The 12,690-nt window shown below is 37.5% G+C and overlaps 1 protein-coding gene across 4 annotated transcripts in view; it reads left to right on the top strand.

Moving 5' to 3' along the window:
* Window positions 1-12,690, top strand: part of ANO10 (anoctamin 10) — a 76,931-nt gene that overhangs the window by 6,005 nt on the left and 58,236 nt on the right. For 3 of the 4 annotated variants that reach the window (XM_060781856.2, XM_060781854.2, XM_060781855.2), the window contains 5 exons: window positions 3,294-3,451; window positions 5,510-5,704; window positions 6,616-6,750; window positions 8,155-8,274; window positions 11,183-11,752. In XM_060781856.2, the coding sequence (XP_060637839.2) occupies window positions 3,313-3,451; window positions 5,510-5,704; window positions 6,616-6,750; window positions 8,155-8,274; window positions 11,183-11,752 (1,159 nt within the window). In that variant the 5' untranslated portion in view covers window positions 3,294-3,312. The remainder of the gene's footprint in view (window positions 1-3,293; window positions 3,452-5,509; window positions 5,705-6,615; window positions 6,751-8,154; window positions 8,275-11,182; window positions 11,753-12,690) is intronic. The other variant, XM_067470219.1, reaches the window with a different exon arrangement.

Here is a 12,690-nt window from a genome sequence, read left to right as displayed (position 1 = left end):
CCATAGGATTTTCAGACTTAGTCTGGAATTATGTCTAGAGCCTTTGTTTTAATGTCTCCTTCTCTCCAAAACAGGTGGTGTTTTGTTTTGTTTTTAAAACACCACCCATATATTAGAACTGGCAAAATATCCCTTGCCCAGGAAAACCTTATGAAAATCATGGGGCTGCTGTAAGTCAACAAGTGACTTGAAAGCACATACATACACACATACATATTGATGCATTATGAGAAGCTGGTCAGAATCACCCTTCTTTGATATTCAGGGGGAAATCATGGTGAGAATAAGTGCTTGTTTTTTGAGATAACAATGTTTTATGGTCTTCTTCCTATGTGCACACAGAATTCATCCTGTGTGCACTTTGAATGCTGTTAGAATTTTATATGATATATGAATGTTGATTATAGAATGGCATATATGCAGGGGCCAAAAAAGCAATTCTTAATACATATTAATTAATTGGCAGCATATGAATTCAATTTAGAGAGTACTTAAGTCTATTATACTTATTAGTTTAGGGAGGGAGCTCAAGTGATTCACTTGCCATACTTTTTGACAATGGAAATTATCAACTGCTGCAACAACACAACTATATTGGGTGAAAGATGATCTGAGAAATAGAAAAAATATTTGTGTATATAAAGCATATTTAGTTCCTTTCTCTCATTACAACTATGTTCAGTTTTAAAATGACATAAATGTGTGGTCTAATCTAACTCAAGTATACTGACCGAGTCAATAGACATGTGATAAAACAACCTTTAAGCAAGTTACCGTGGTACCAAGGGGTGCTCTCCAGTTGGAACCAATAACACTTTTTTTTTGTCGTGTCAGGAGCAACCGCTCCTGGTGTGAGAGAATTGGCCGTCTGCAAGGACGTTGCCCAGGGGACGCCTGGATGATTTTTGATGTTTTATCATCCTTGTGGGAGGCATCTCTCATGTCCTCACATGAGGAGCTGGAGCTAATAGAGGGAGCTCATCCGCCTCTCCCCGGATTCGAACCTGCGACCTGTCGGTCTTCAGTCCTGCTGGCACAGTGCTTTAACCCACTGCGCCACTGGGGGCTCCTACCACCAGAAGCGACCAATAACACTGGCTAATACACATTTTAGTACCTCAAATGTTAGACCTCTTTCTTTGTATATTTAACTTGCTGGTTCTTAAAATGGTATCAGTTTCCCCACATGAGCTCTAGTTTTGAGAAATAGAACATATGCCATATACCAGTCACCATCTTCCCACACATAAAGCATAATGGTAACCATATCTAAGAAACTAGAGCTGATGCGGGGTTATCTAATGCAATTTTCTGAATTAATGCCCCTAATATCCTCAGGAACAGGCCTAAAAACCGAGACACCAAGAAAGATTGTTTTTGTTGGGCGGTGTAATTTGATTTAGGCCTTTGTATGCAGTCTTCAGCTGCAACCCTATATACATATATCTGCGTTCCAGTCTGTGTTGAACATAGTAACACATAAGCATTCTTAGGACTGAGTTGTGAAGCTATAACCTATGCAGTATACAAGTCCTAGAAGCCAGATCCATTGGCAACTGAGGATATCAGCAACATACTGGATCTGTTCCTGGTCCAAATTTAGAAAGAATTGTCCAAAGTGCTGAACTTATTTTGTGGGATTGTGTTCAGCACTTGAGATAGCTGCTTGAAGTCCGCAGTAAAGTCTGAAGTAGATTATCTGACTGACTGGTACTTGGAAATCACCAATTGCCTGTGGATGAATTCAGTTTTTCATACTTATCCATGGAGCCTTAAAAAAAGTCCTTTATTGAAGTCCTGTCTTGGCAGAAGTTAGAAAGGTGAGAGTGGGGGGTGACTATAGATATAGATATACAGTAAAGTCTCGCTTATCTAACCTTTGCTCATCCAACATTCTGTATTATCCAACGCAGTCCAGAGTGGGAGAAAGAAGAAACCCTTGTCTATTTTGGTGCTAAATTCGTAAATACAGCAATTACTACATAACATTATCTATGTATTGAACTGCTTTTTCTGTCGATTGGTTGTAAAACACAATATTTTGGTGCTTAATTTGTAAGATAATAACATAATTTGACGCTTTTCCTTGATCCCTCCTTATTAACCAATGTTTTCGCTTATCCAACATTCTGCTGGCCTGTTTGTGTTGGATAAGCAATACTTTACTGTATAGAGGGAGAGTGTGTGAGACAGAATTTTTAAAAAAATCAGACAGCTTTGCCTTTTTTCTAGTTTTGATTAGTACAGCAAATGTCAAGCAAAGCAAGCATATGATTCAGAAGGCACCTGAAGGAGCTGCTTCTCAAAATATTGGCTGAGTCCTTTTGTCTTCTTCATGTTGGCTTGATTTATTGGAACTGTGAGAAGTGGATAATAAAGCCAGGACATGACTTGGACAGGGATCTGCAGGAGTTGCTCAAGCAGAGAGGCATAGAATATCATGTCTCACTTTAGAGCCGTAGCAAACTAGGTTCCTGCAGGAGGAAACCTTGCTAGCAAGTCCCTGACGTCACGAGACTCCGCCTCTCGCCCCGCCCCTTTCTCCGCCCCTTTCTCTTTGCCAGCGTGGTTTTTCCTTTGCTAGGGCAGCATTGCTCGCATTTTCTCTCAGTTGGCAGAATTCAACTGAGAGAAAATGCGGGCAATGCTGCCCTAGCAAAGGAAAAACCACGCTGGCAAAGAGAAAGGGGCGGAGAAAGGGGCGGGGAGAGAGGCGCAGGCTCATGACGTCAGGGACTTGCTAGCAAGGTTTCCTCCCGCAGGAACCTAGTTTGCTACGGCTCTTAGATAGAAAAAAGCATAATGGGGTAGCATGGATAGCTACTACTATTGTTCTTGGGAAGAAATCTGATTTTAAAACTTGGGCAGGGGGTAACTTTTTGAATTCTGTGACATTTATCTCTTAAGATATATTTAAGAAAGCTTGGTTCTATACTTTTCCACTTGCCTCGAGTAAATCATAATCTTAACAAAAATAAGTAAAAAATAAGTATTTTTTCCTCGTGAACATTTTCACCTAATTTGGTTAAGCAGCAGTCCAACAATATGATGAAAGAGCTCATGTTCGGAAATGTGGTTTTTAAACCATTGAACTTTGACCAGAATTCTGCTGTATATTATACGTGTAATCTAACTGAAGCTATGTGGAAGAACTAGATAATGTTGTTTTGAGGTTGAAGGTGAAATTTTTCTTTAGCATAAACATGTGGCAACATTGTGGCAAACTGAATATGCTTGAAAGTTTTTCCTATTCTGTAGTATGCAAAACATTTTTTCTTCCATCTTCCATTTAGACAGTCAGTTTTCCAAAAGATGAAGGTAAGCTGGTCTTCATATGACACATATGAAGCTAATTTTAGACCATTGGTGGTAGTTGAGCTTGCAAAGAACACCAAAGATGAAACTAAAGAATGGTTGATCCAAAAGATTGTGGACAAGAAGAAAAATGGAGGTGAGTCCTCTTCAGTTTTATAAAATCCTCAGTTTTTGAAAGCAGTTACCATTTATTTATTTATTTATTTATTTACTGCATTTGTAGCCCGCCTTTCTCAGCCTTACGGCGACTGAAGGCGGCTTACAGAATTGCCAGAATTTGATGCCATACATTCATAAAAATACTGTTAAAACATTAAACCTTATATTATAAAAACCATATAAAACCATTAGAAACATATAATTACCATTTGCACCCAAGCATCAGTTTATATAAAAACTTTAAATGCCAATGAGTAAATCTGAATAAACCTGTGAATTTTGCAGCAAAGGGATAATATATATATATATATATATATATATATATATATATATATATAAAATTCTGAGAAAGAGAAGCACTGAAAACAAGGTGGTTCATTTTGAACATGCAACAGTTTCTAACTATGATATATGTAAATTTTGGGAAGAAGCAAGAAAAACACAGTTGCAAGGACATACTTTATCCTTACAAATGTAATGTCTCAAGATGTACCACTTACTTCCCTTCTTCTAAATAATAGTAAAAAGCCTGTAAAGACACCATATGTGTCCTGTGCTCTTTCTCCCCCTAGAAACCCATTTCCCCGTACTCTGATGCTTCTTATCATGCAGCAAAGTGTACAATGTGTGGTAATCTATCCTGTTACATAATGCAGAAGAAAATAGATGGCTTTGTTCTTTTTGTTCCTTAGGAGTTGCTGTTGTTTGTCTTTTAAGTTTTTTTCTGGCTCATGGTGGCTCTAATGTGAACCTGTCACATGATTTTTGTCAAGATTTGTTCAGAGGAGATTGCCTTGGTCTGCCTCTGAGGCTGAGAGAATGTGACTTGCACAGGTCACCCAGTGAGTTCCCATGGATGTAATCCAATGCTCAGACCAGTACATTATGTTGGCTCCCTTTTAGGACCTGTGCTTGTGTTAAATAAAAATATGCATTTGATCCCTGTCATTGTCTTGTTTTAGCCAAAAGTATGGTTATCTTTGAGTGGGATGTTTGGCAATAAGGAAATGAAGGAAATAAAAGGTATTTAACCCTATCCCTTCCATCGAAGTGGGCAATTGTGGAGGTCTAAGGGGCTGCAGACCTTCCAGAAGAAGGAACTCTGAAATATAGCAAACTCGCCTCTAGTTATTCCTTGCCTTAGAGAAACCTATAAAATACATGTAACCATAAATCGACAGGCAACTTGAAGGCATGCACATCACACAGACCTGCATTAGTTCTCCAGGAGAACTTGCAGAACTGCATCTTTCCACCATACCTGCTCCTGCAGAATTTTTTATCCCCAAATATAGATAGATAGTGTATGGTGGCATTGTCAACATGTTTTGATGATTTTTGGCCCAGAAAATGGCTTTTTAAAAACAGGATATGAATAGCCTGTTTACTCCCTATTTTAAAAAAAGGGTCTCTATAGATCTTGATTTGCCTGGTGGATTCAAAATGTGGTGGAAATGCATCCCATGTGCCCTAGAGGACATTTTTGGAGTTTTCAGAGCATTCTTTTTCCAAAAATTGTTTATAACTACTAGGGACCTCTCAGTGTGATGGAAATCACAGCCGGTATGGTGCATCTGGGAGTATTTTTGTGTATTTGGGAGTATTTTGGAACAAAGCAAAATTTTCTGCCTGTGACCTGAACTTTGACCACTCTGCTCTCCATCTACCAAGCTGCCCCTTCTCTTGTTGCTTCTCTGATCTCAGTTTCCTGTGTAGAAATGCACAGCATTTGTATTTTGTTTACTTTTAAAAAGCTTTGCCACCATTCAGCCAATCTTGCGTATATGTAAATGTCAATAATTTCAAGGGTAGAAATTTGAGAATATACTTTCTTTCCACTGAAATTAGTAGCTTTTTCTTCTGTTGCCATAATCTGATAACAAAGACTTGTTCCGTTGAAATTGAGCTACTCTTGTTGCTCTTTGGATGCAGTTAATATTAAACGGAAGGCACATCAAGCATAAGTCTATATCATTAAGAGTTAAATAACATAATATTAAATGTGTTTATTCTGATTTCTTGATTTATTCTGCAGGAGCCCAGCTTTTGGTTAAACCTTTGATTCAAGATGGGAAAGAAATAGAAGGAAACAAGAACATCTATATTATTGGAGCATCTAACCTGAGGCTACTTCTGGGAGCAGAAACAGTGGGATTAGTGAAAGAATGTAATGATAATTCAATGAGAACTTTTACCTATACCACTAGAAAAACTTTCAGAAATTTTGCAGGTAAATCAATTTGTTCTTTGGTTTTCTTTTGTTTGTTTTTGTGACACAGTGTTCATTTTTCTATTGGTAAAGTGGCTAAAGACTTTCTGAGATGGTAGAGCAATTACATAAAACTGAACTTTACATTTCTGTCAAGATGTACAATTCTTTAGTTTGTGATTTTGCTTTAATGATATGCCTTTTTGCCTCACTTTGAAATTCTTTTAAATCTGGAATTTTACTGATAAAGTTGAACCCTCCATTAATTAACAACAACAATTATTATTATTATGTTTATTTATACTCTGCCTTTTCTCTCCTAAAGGAGACTCAAAGAACCCAGCTATTCTCAGAATTTGCTCGAGGCAGCTTGAGACCCAGTGGCTCTCCTTCTGTTGACAAACGTATTTGGAAAGCAGATACAAAGTCTACTTTTGGGGCCATATTTGTAACCTTATCAGTTTTTGATGCTCTGAGATAACCTTCAGGAACTCTTTAGTATCCTCGATGCCATGATGAGGTGGTAAAGAAGGATTTGTGGAGGCTTTCATGCTATATTTTCAGTTTTCTGTGATTCTAGAAATTATTCAGGATTAGATATTAAATATGAAATCTGTTATTTTAAAATATATCTGTTCTTTTTTAATAAATGGATTTTTATTGGTTATTAGACATTTTGGTAGGCTGGATATTTCATAGACTGGTTTTTGTCATAGGCACACTTACTTCAGGGTATGTTAAAGTTTAAATTAGAGGCCTTGCTTCTGAGTAGACACAGGATTACAAAGTTGCCATGCATTTTTACATATGTCTATAATAAGCATTTGTCATGTTGATGGATTTTGCCTCTGAAACCTGCAAGTAGCTAATTACAGCCAGAAATTTTAAACATTAAAAACGATATATTCACCGACATTTTTTTTCTGTTTCAGAGGACAATCATGATTTTCTTACAATGGCAGAATGTCAATTCATCATTAAACATGAACTTGAAAACTTGAGAGCCAAAGATGAAACAATGATCCCAGGTTATCCACAAGCAAAGCTTTATCCAGGGAAGTCAATTAGTAAGTAATTGTTCATTTCTGTTTTCAGTTTCCTCAACCCTGTTAGTTGAATTCCAATTGAAAAGATGAGTACAGAAACAAATGTGACATTGTGTTGTCAAAGACTTTCATGGCTGGAATCACTGGGTTACTGTGAGTTTTCCGGGCTTTATTGCCATGTTCCAGAACCATTCTCTCCTGACATTTCACCCACATCTATGGCAGGCAACCTCAGAAAATGAGTGTTCTGTTGGAAACTAGGTATCTGTGGAATGTCCACGGTGGGAGAAAAAACTCTTGTCTGTTTGGGGCAAGTGTGAGATTGCTTTGAACTGAACTGAATGAAAACAGTAGTGGTGTGCTAGCATTTGTAAGACACTCTTTCTGGGTATTGCTAAAAAATACCCCCGAACTCTCTACCATGTGTGCAGAGAATTTTCTCTGAGTTTCCATACACTTTTCCTAGAGAGATCATGTGTGTCTGACTTCCATTGGGGAGTAAGTGTTTGGAGATAGCCTGTGCTGCCCCTTGCTTTGCAAAACAATTGAATAGTTGGCCTTGTGTGATTTTATTTTAAAGTCTATCAAAATTGATTTTAGATTTTCGCTGAACCCCTATGATGCTTTTATGAAGTCTCAAGGTTCACCAAACAGAGTTTGGGAACCACTGTTCTGTGGTGTGTGATTCAATGTTTGTTAATATAAGCACATTCTACCCACCCTCTAGTTGTGCTTATTTGATTTTTTTTTACTAATTTGAAACACTTTGATATTTGAAGAATCAGACATGTCCCAAGCATTGCAAACAAAAATCCTATCACTTTCCCCTCTTCCTGGAAATGTTGGCATTTTTAATAAAATGAGTATTTTTCAGCCCATCACCTGAATAAACAGGAATGCAAATGCTTGCTTGCCCTTCTTGAATAGATTTGCATTCTACAAGAAATGTAAAATGTTATGAAAAAATTAAAGAACATTAGAGTTCATTTGTGAGCTAGTTCATATTAACATAGGTTTTCCAAAACCAAACTTTGTGGCACAGGAAAAGGAAAGGCTTTTTTTCATGAAGATATGGGGATTGGCATGTCTGTTATGTATCACATTTTGAATGTGGGCCTTAGAATGTTGGTGGGCCTTCTCAGATCATTCTTGAACTGCATACACATACAGATCAGATGGGAATTGTGCTGCAGTCCTCACTAGCATAGCTGATAGTGAAAAAGGCATGGAGGGATTTGCTGTTATCCACAGTTTCTTGTATCCACATGAAGTCCTTGAACATATACCCTGTGGATATGAGGGTTGTACTGTACTGTTTTTAATAGGAATTTTAAAATGCAATTCAATTAGTCATTTATGCTGCGTATTTTAAGAATAAATTAACTTCCAAATTAACACACCTTTGTTCTTTTGCTTTTCTTTCAGTGCGAAGATTAATGACTAATGGTATTCTAGTTCAGATTTTTCCACTTCATGACGCAGAAGCATTAAAGAAACTTAGTCACACATGGTATAGACAAATGAAATTTAGTTACCAACCTTTAGGTGAGTCCATTCTTGACTGATACTGCTCTGAATTGTGTAGCTTTCTGAAACAGTCTTTGATATACAATAATAGCTTCAGGATCAGAGCTTGGAAAACTCACCTTTTTGATTTCAGCTCCCAGAATCCCTCAGCCAGTATGATCAATGCCTGTTGGTGGCTGGGTTATTGTCGGAGTTATAATGAAAAAGTAAGTTTTCTGTGTTCTTCAAAGAATATAACAGAAACTGAGAGCAATTATAATAGTTTCCCAGTGGTTCCCTCCGGAGGACTAGAACTGATAATCCAGGCTCAGGTTAGAAGAAAAACCAGAGAACAGCAGCTGATATTACTGGGGAGGAAATTCCTTTTGAATCCAAAAGGTTAAACTAATTTATTGCGACTTTTAAAAGTGTGAAAGAGCATGTGAGAAAAAATTTCATCCTGAACATAACAATATAGAAATGCACTTCATGTTACCAAGCAAAACAAACAAACAAACAAAACCCAACATTTATGTGGTTTGCAAACAAAGTGACTAGTAGAAAGTTCTTTGAGATTATTTAAGAAATAAATAAGAATATTTTACCACACTCTGATCAGCTGTGGTAAAATATTCTTTCTAGTAGTTTGTAGTAGATTGGGGAAAATGCCTCAGGATGACCTTTATGATTTCAACTGGTCTTTGTTTGCATTTCGCATTGGGCTTTTAAACCAGCAGCTTTAACTCTGGCATTACCATATTTGAGAAAACAAACCCTGGCAAAAGCGATTAAGTACTTCTATAAAAGTGAAACGCGCTCTAAAAGGGGTGTGTCAGAGCAATATCTCTAAGATGATGAGAGCTTGCATGCAAAATAGATAGACATAAGGGATAAGCCCCTGAGAGTTGTTTCATTCAAAAATCTGATTAGTTAATTATAGTTAATTGAATGGTCTCTCTGTATTTAAAGCAGGCATGAGCAAACTTTTTTGCCCTGAGACCGGAAGGGGCTAGGGCTGGAAGGGGTGGGGCTGGAAGGGCTGTGGGGTGAGAGAGGGTGGGGTGGAAGAAAGAGGAGACATGGTGCTGGTGAGAGTGCTTTTTCTAGTGCTGTGTTTTTGCATATACTGGACAATGCCATTTTTAGCAGCAACTTTGCTGGGAGGAAATTAAACTGGCAAGCTGGCTAGGTTTAGTCATGCACCATTTGAAATGGGAAGGGGCTGTGGCTGCTGAACTTGAATCCTTCTATCTGCCCCAGATATCTGTGCATCATCAGCCTTCCCTTCTTCCTATTCCCCAGCCCATCCCATCACCACAAAGAGAGTGAGCTGGCATACGAGGAAATGTATGCACGGCCGTATCCAGCCAAATTGCCAGTATAGGTACTTATTGTATATGTGGAGTTTGTTTCCCAAAGGTACCAACTCCCCCAAAATTGAAAAATGAATGTTAGGTGGCAGCACATTGTTGGCTAGGTGTAGAATATTGTTCATAGATCAAAACTATCAAAATGTATCAAATCACTTCAGTTCAGGGCTTGGAAAAATGCATTTTACAGCAAAAGAATGCACATTCACTCAGCACATTTTTTCCAGTTCCTGTAGATATGGTTTGGTGGGGGTAGAGATATACACAATTTTCCTACTTTCATGGAGATTCTTCTAAAAGTGGACTGCTGGTTGTAATATGAAAGATTTATAGGGTTGGATTGTGCTCAGAATAGTTTCCCTGTTGCTATGGCTTTGGGATTAGTCCTCAGGTTGCTGTAGGACAGAGGTGGGCAACTGTAGTGGATTCAGGGGTCAGTATTTTTTTACCCCTTGGATCGCCTAGGTTCTGCACGGATTGCTCAAATGAGCAGATTGGAAACAACTGGAAGTAGTGAAAATCCATTTCTGGGTTTGAAAAACTAGCATTTTTCAGTGGTATGCCATGTATTGAGGTGGGAGACTGCTTCTCATTTAAATTGTGAGTTCTTGAGTCTTACAGGAGAGGTAGTTCACCTTAGGTTTGGGGATGTCAGATAAGTATTGCTTTGGGGAAGGCCAGGATTAGAAAAACAGCCTTACGGGCTTGCACTTTGCCCATATCTGCTGTAAGGACACAACATGGCAGTTGACATCCTTAGGGTTCTCAGCAACCCTAAGATTATTTGTGTCCAACACTGACAGATCTATCATTTTTATTTCATGGCCTTAGGCTATTCTCTGTGTGATTTGTGTGAAACCAGAAGATTTGTTTATTCCTCTGTAATAATAAATAGACATTATTGCAAAATATAATAGTAGTATTTATAAAATTACCCAGTGACTAAATTACCCACTGACTAAATGCATTAATACATTTATTAGGTCAGCCAATAAAGCATAATATCATTTGCTCAAACTACAAGAGAGGAGATTCCATCTGAACATTAGGAAGAACTTCCTGACTGTGAGAGCCGTTCAGCAGTGGAACTCTCTGCCCCGGAGTGTGGTGGAGGCTCCTTCTTTGGAGGCTTTTAAGCAGAGGCTGGATGGCCATCTGTCAGGGGTGATTTGAATGCAATATTCCTGCTTCCTGGCAGGGGGTTGGACTGGATGGCGCATGAGGTCTCTTCCAACTCTTTGATTCTATGATTCTATGATTCAAGCTTTTTATTCAGGTAATTTTTTTTAAAGAAAGCAAGCAATGAAGTGAGGGAAGGTAAGGGACAAAGTTAAGAGTCACACAGTCTCTGTGCTGCTCTGAGGTGGTATGGCAAGAGAAATTTGTAGACTATTAAAGTAGGATTATCAGGACACACCATAAAGGTCATAACCTAGCTGGGAAAAATGTAATTAAAAGAGAGGCAATAGCATTTGGTTTTTAATTTGCAAATAGAACACTTTCCTCTTGACAATTTAAACCTGTGTTGCGGATTTTCTGAAGACAACACTGACATTTGTTTTCTTTTCTTTTTACAGATGAAATTCGTGGCTATTTTGGGGAAACAATTGCTTTCTATTTTGCATTTTTGGAGTATTTCACGTTTGCTTTGATTCCAATGGCCGTCATTGGAATTCCTTATTATATCTTTGATTGGGAAGATTATGACAAGTACGTGCTGTTTGCAGCATTCAACCTTGTTTGGTCTACTGTTATCCTTGAACTCTGGAAGCGGTGTTGTGCTGTTATGGCCTACCGATGGGGAACTTTGATGATGAAGCGACAGTTTGAAGAACCCAGACCGGGGTTTCATGGGGTTTTAGGTATCAACCCTGTGACTGGGAGAGAGGAGCCAGTATACTCTAGCTTCAAAAGACAGCTACGCATTTATTTAGTGTCCTTACCATTCGTGTGCCTTTGCCTCTACCTCTCACTTTACATCATGATGATTTACTTTGACTTGGAAAACCAGGCCCATTTATATCATGAAGAAAACCAATCTGACCTAAGCAGTTTGATGTTATATGTGCCCAGCATATTTTATGCTGTTGTGATTGAAGTTCTGAATCGCCTCTATAGATATGCTGCAGAATTCTTAACCTCATGGGGTAAGATTTCTCTCTCTCAAAAATTCCTTTCACTATAATGAGGTTATTATTATTTTTGTTTTGTTCTTAAGATGAATCATGTTCTAAGATATAATCCTTTCAAGCATCATGTGATAGCATAGTTGTTTGTTACTCAGTTTTTAAGAAGAGATTTTTTGTATCTCAATGAGAATATCCATCAATGTGAATGAAATTTACTTTTTATCAGCTTTTGATTTAGCCGATCTTGTCCCAAAACTTATTAAGCTTATTTATTTTTGTATTGTCGAAGGCTTTTATTTATTTTTATTCATTGTGTCAGAAGGGGATTAAGAATACAGTTACAATGTATAAAAAACTACAGAGTTAAAAACTTGGCATTATACTAATTTTCCTTTGACCAGAACTTGGCCACTTTGAGTTATTAAGCTAAAACTAGTGTAGTGAAATGCTTTCATTTACTTTTTGATATCTATAAAATATAGTAGTTTTTGTTCGTTCATACTGACTATCTGACTATTCCACTCAGTTTCAGTAGCATTGATTTAATAAAGGCTCCTACATCTCAGGAAATGATGGGAATTGCTTTTATACAATTTGAAGATTGGTTTGTAAAGCAGTATTTTGTACTGCTTTATTTTGTATTCTGTAAGCCACCTTGAATCCCATGCTTAAAGAAAAGTGTGATATAGATTAAGTATAAATAGAAATAAATAGATCGGTCCAAAACCTGATTTTGTTAAAAGACTCAAACTATATCTGGATAATTTAAATGTTTCAAACCATTCTGCTTTCCTGTAATGGGGGAATATGCCTTATTCCAAGTTTTCAAATGGACAAACAATAATATTATGGGGAAAAAATGTCTCCCTAAAAATATTCGGTAATTCCTTTAAAAATGAAGTTACTTTGCATTTAGTACATTGTAATTATTTCATGATTTTAAAAATAGCCCTTAA

The sequence above is a fragment of the Anolis sagrei genome, chromosome 6 (assembly GCF_037176765.1).
Source record: "Anolis sagrei isolate rAnoSag1 chromosome 6, rAnoSag1.mat, whole genome shotgun sequence".
NCBI classification, from domain to species: domain Eukaryota; kingdom Metazoa; phylum Chordata; class Lepidosauria; order Squamata; family Dactyloidae; genus Anolis; species Anolis sagrei.
The sequence above is the reverse complement of the archived record's forward strand: the minus strand, read 5'-3'. Positions and strand labels throughout refer to the sequence as shown.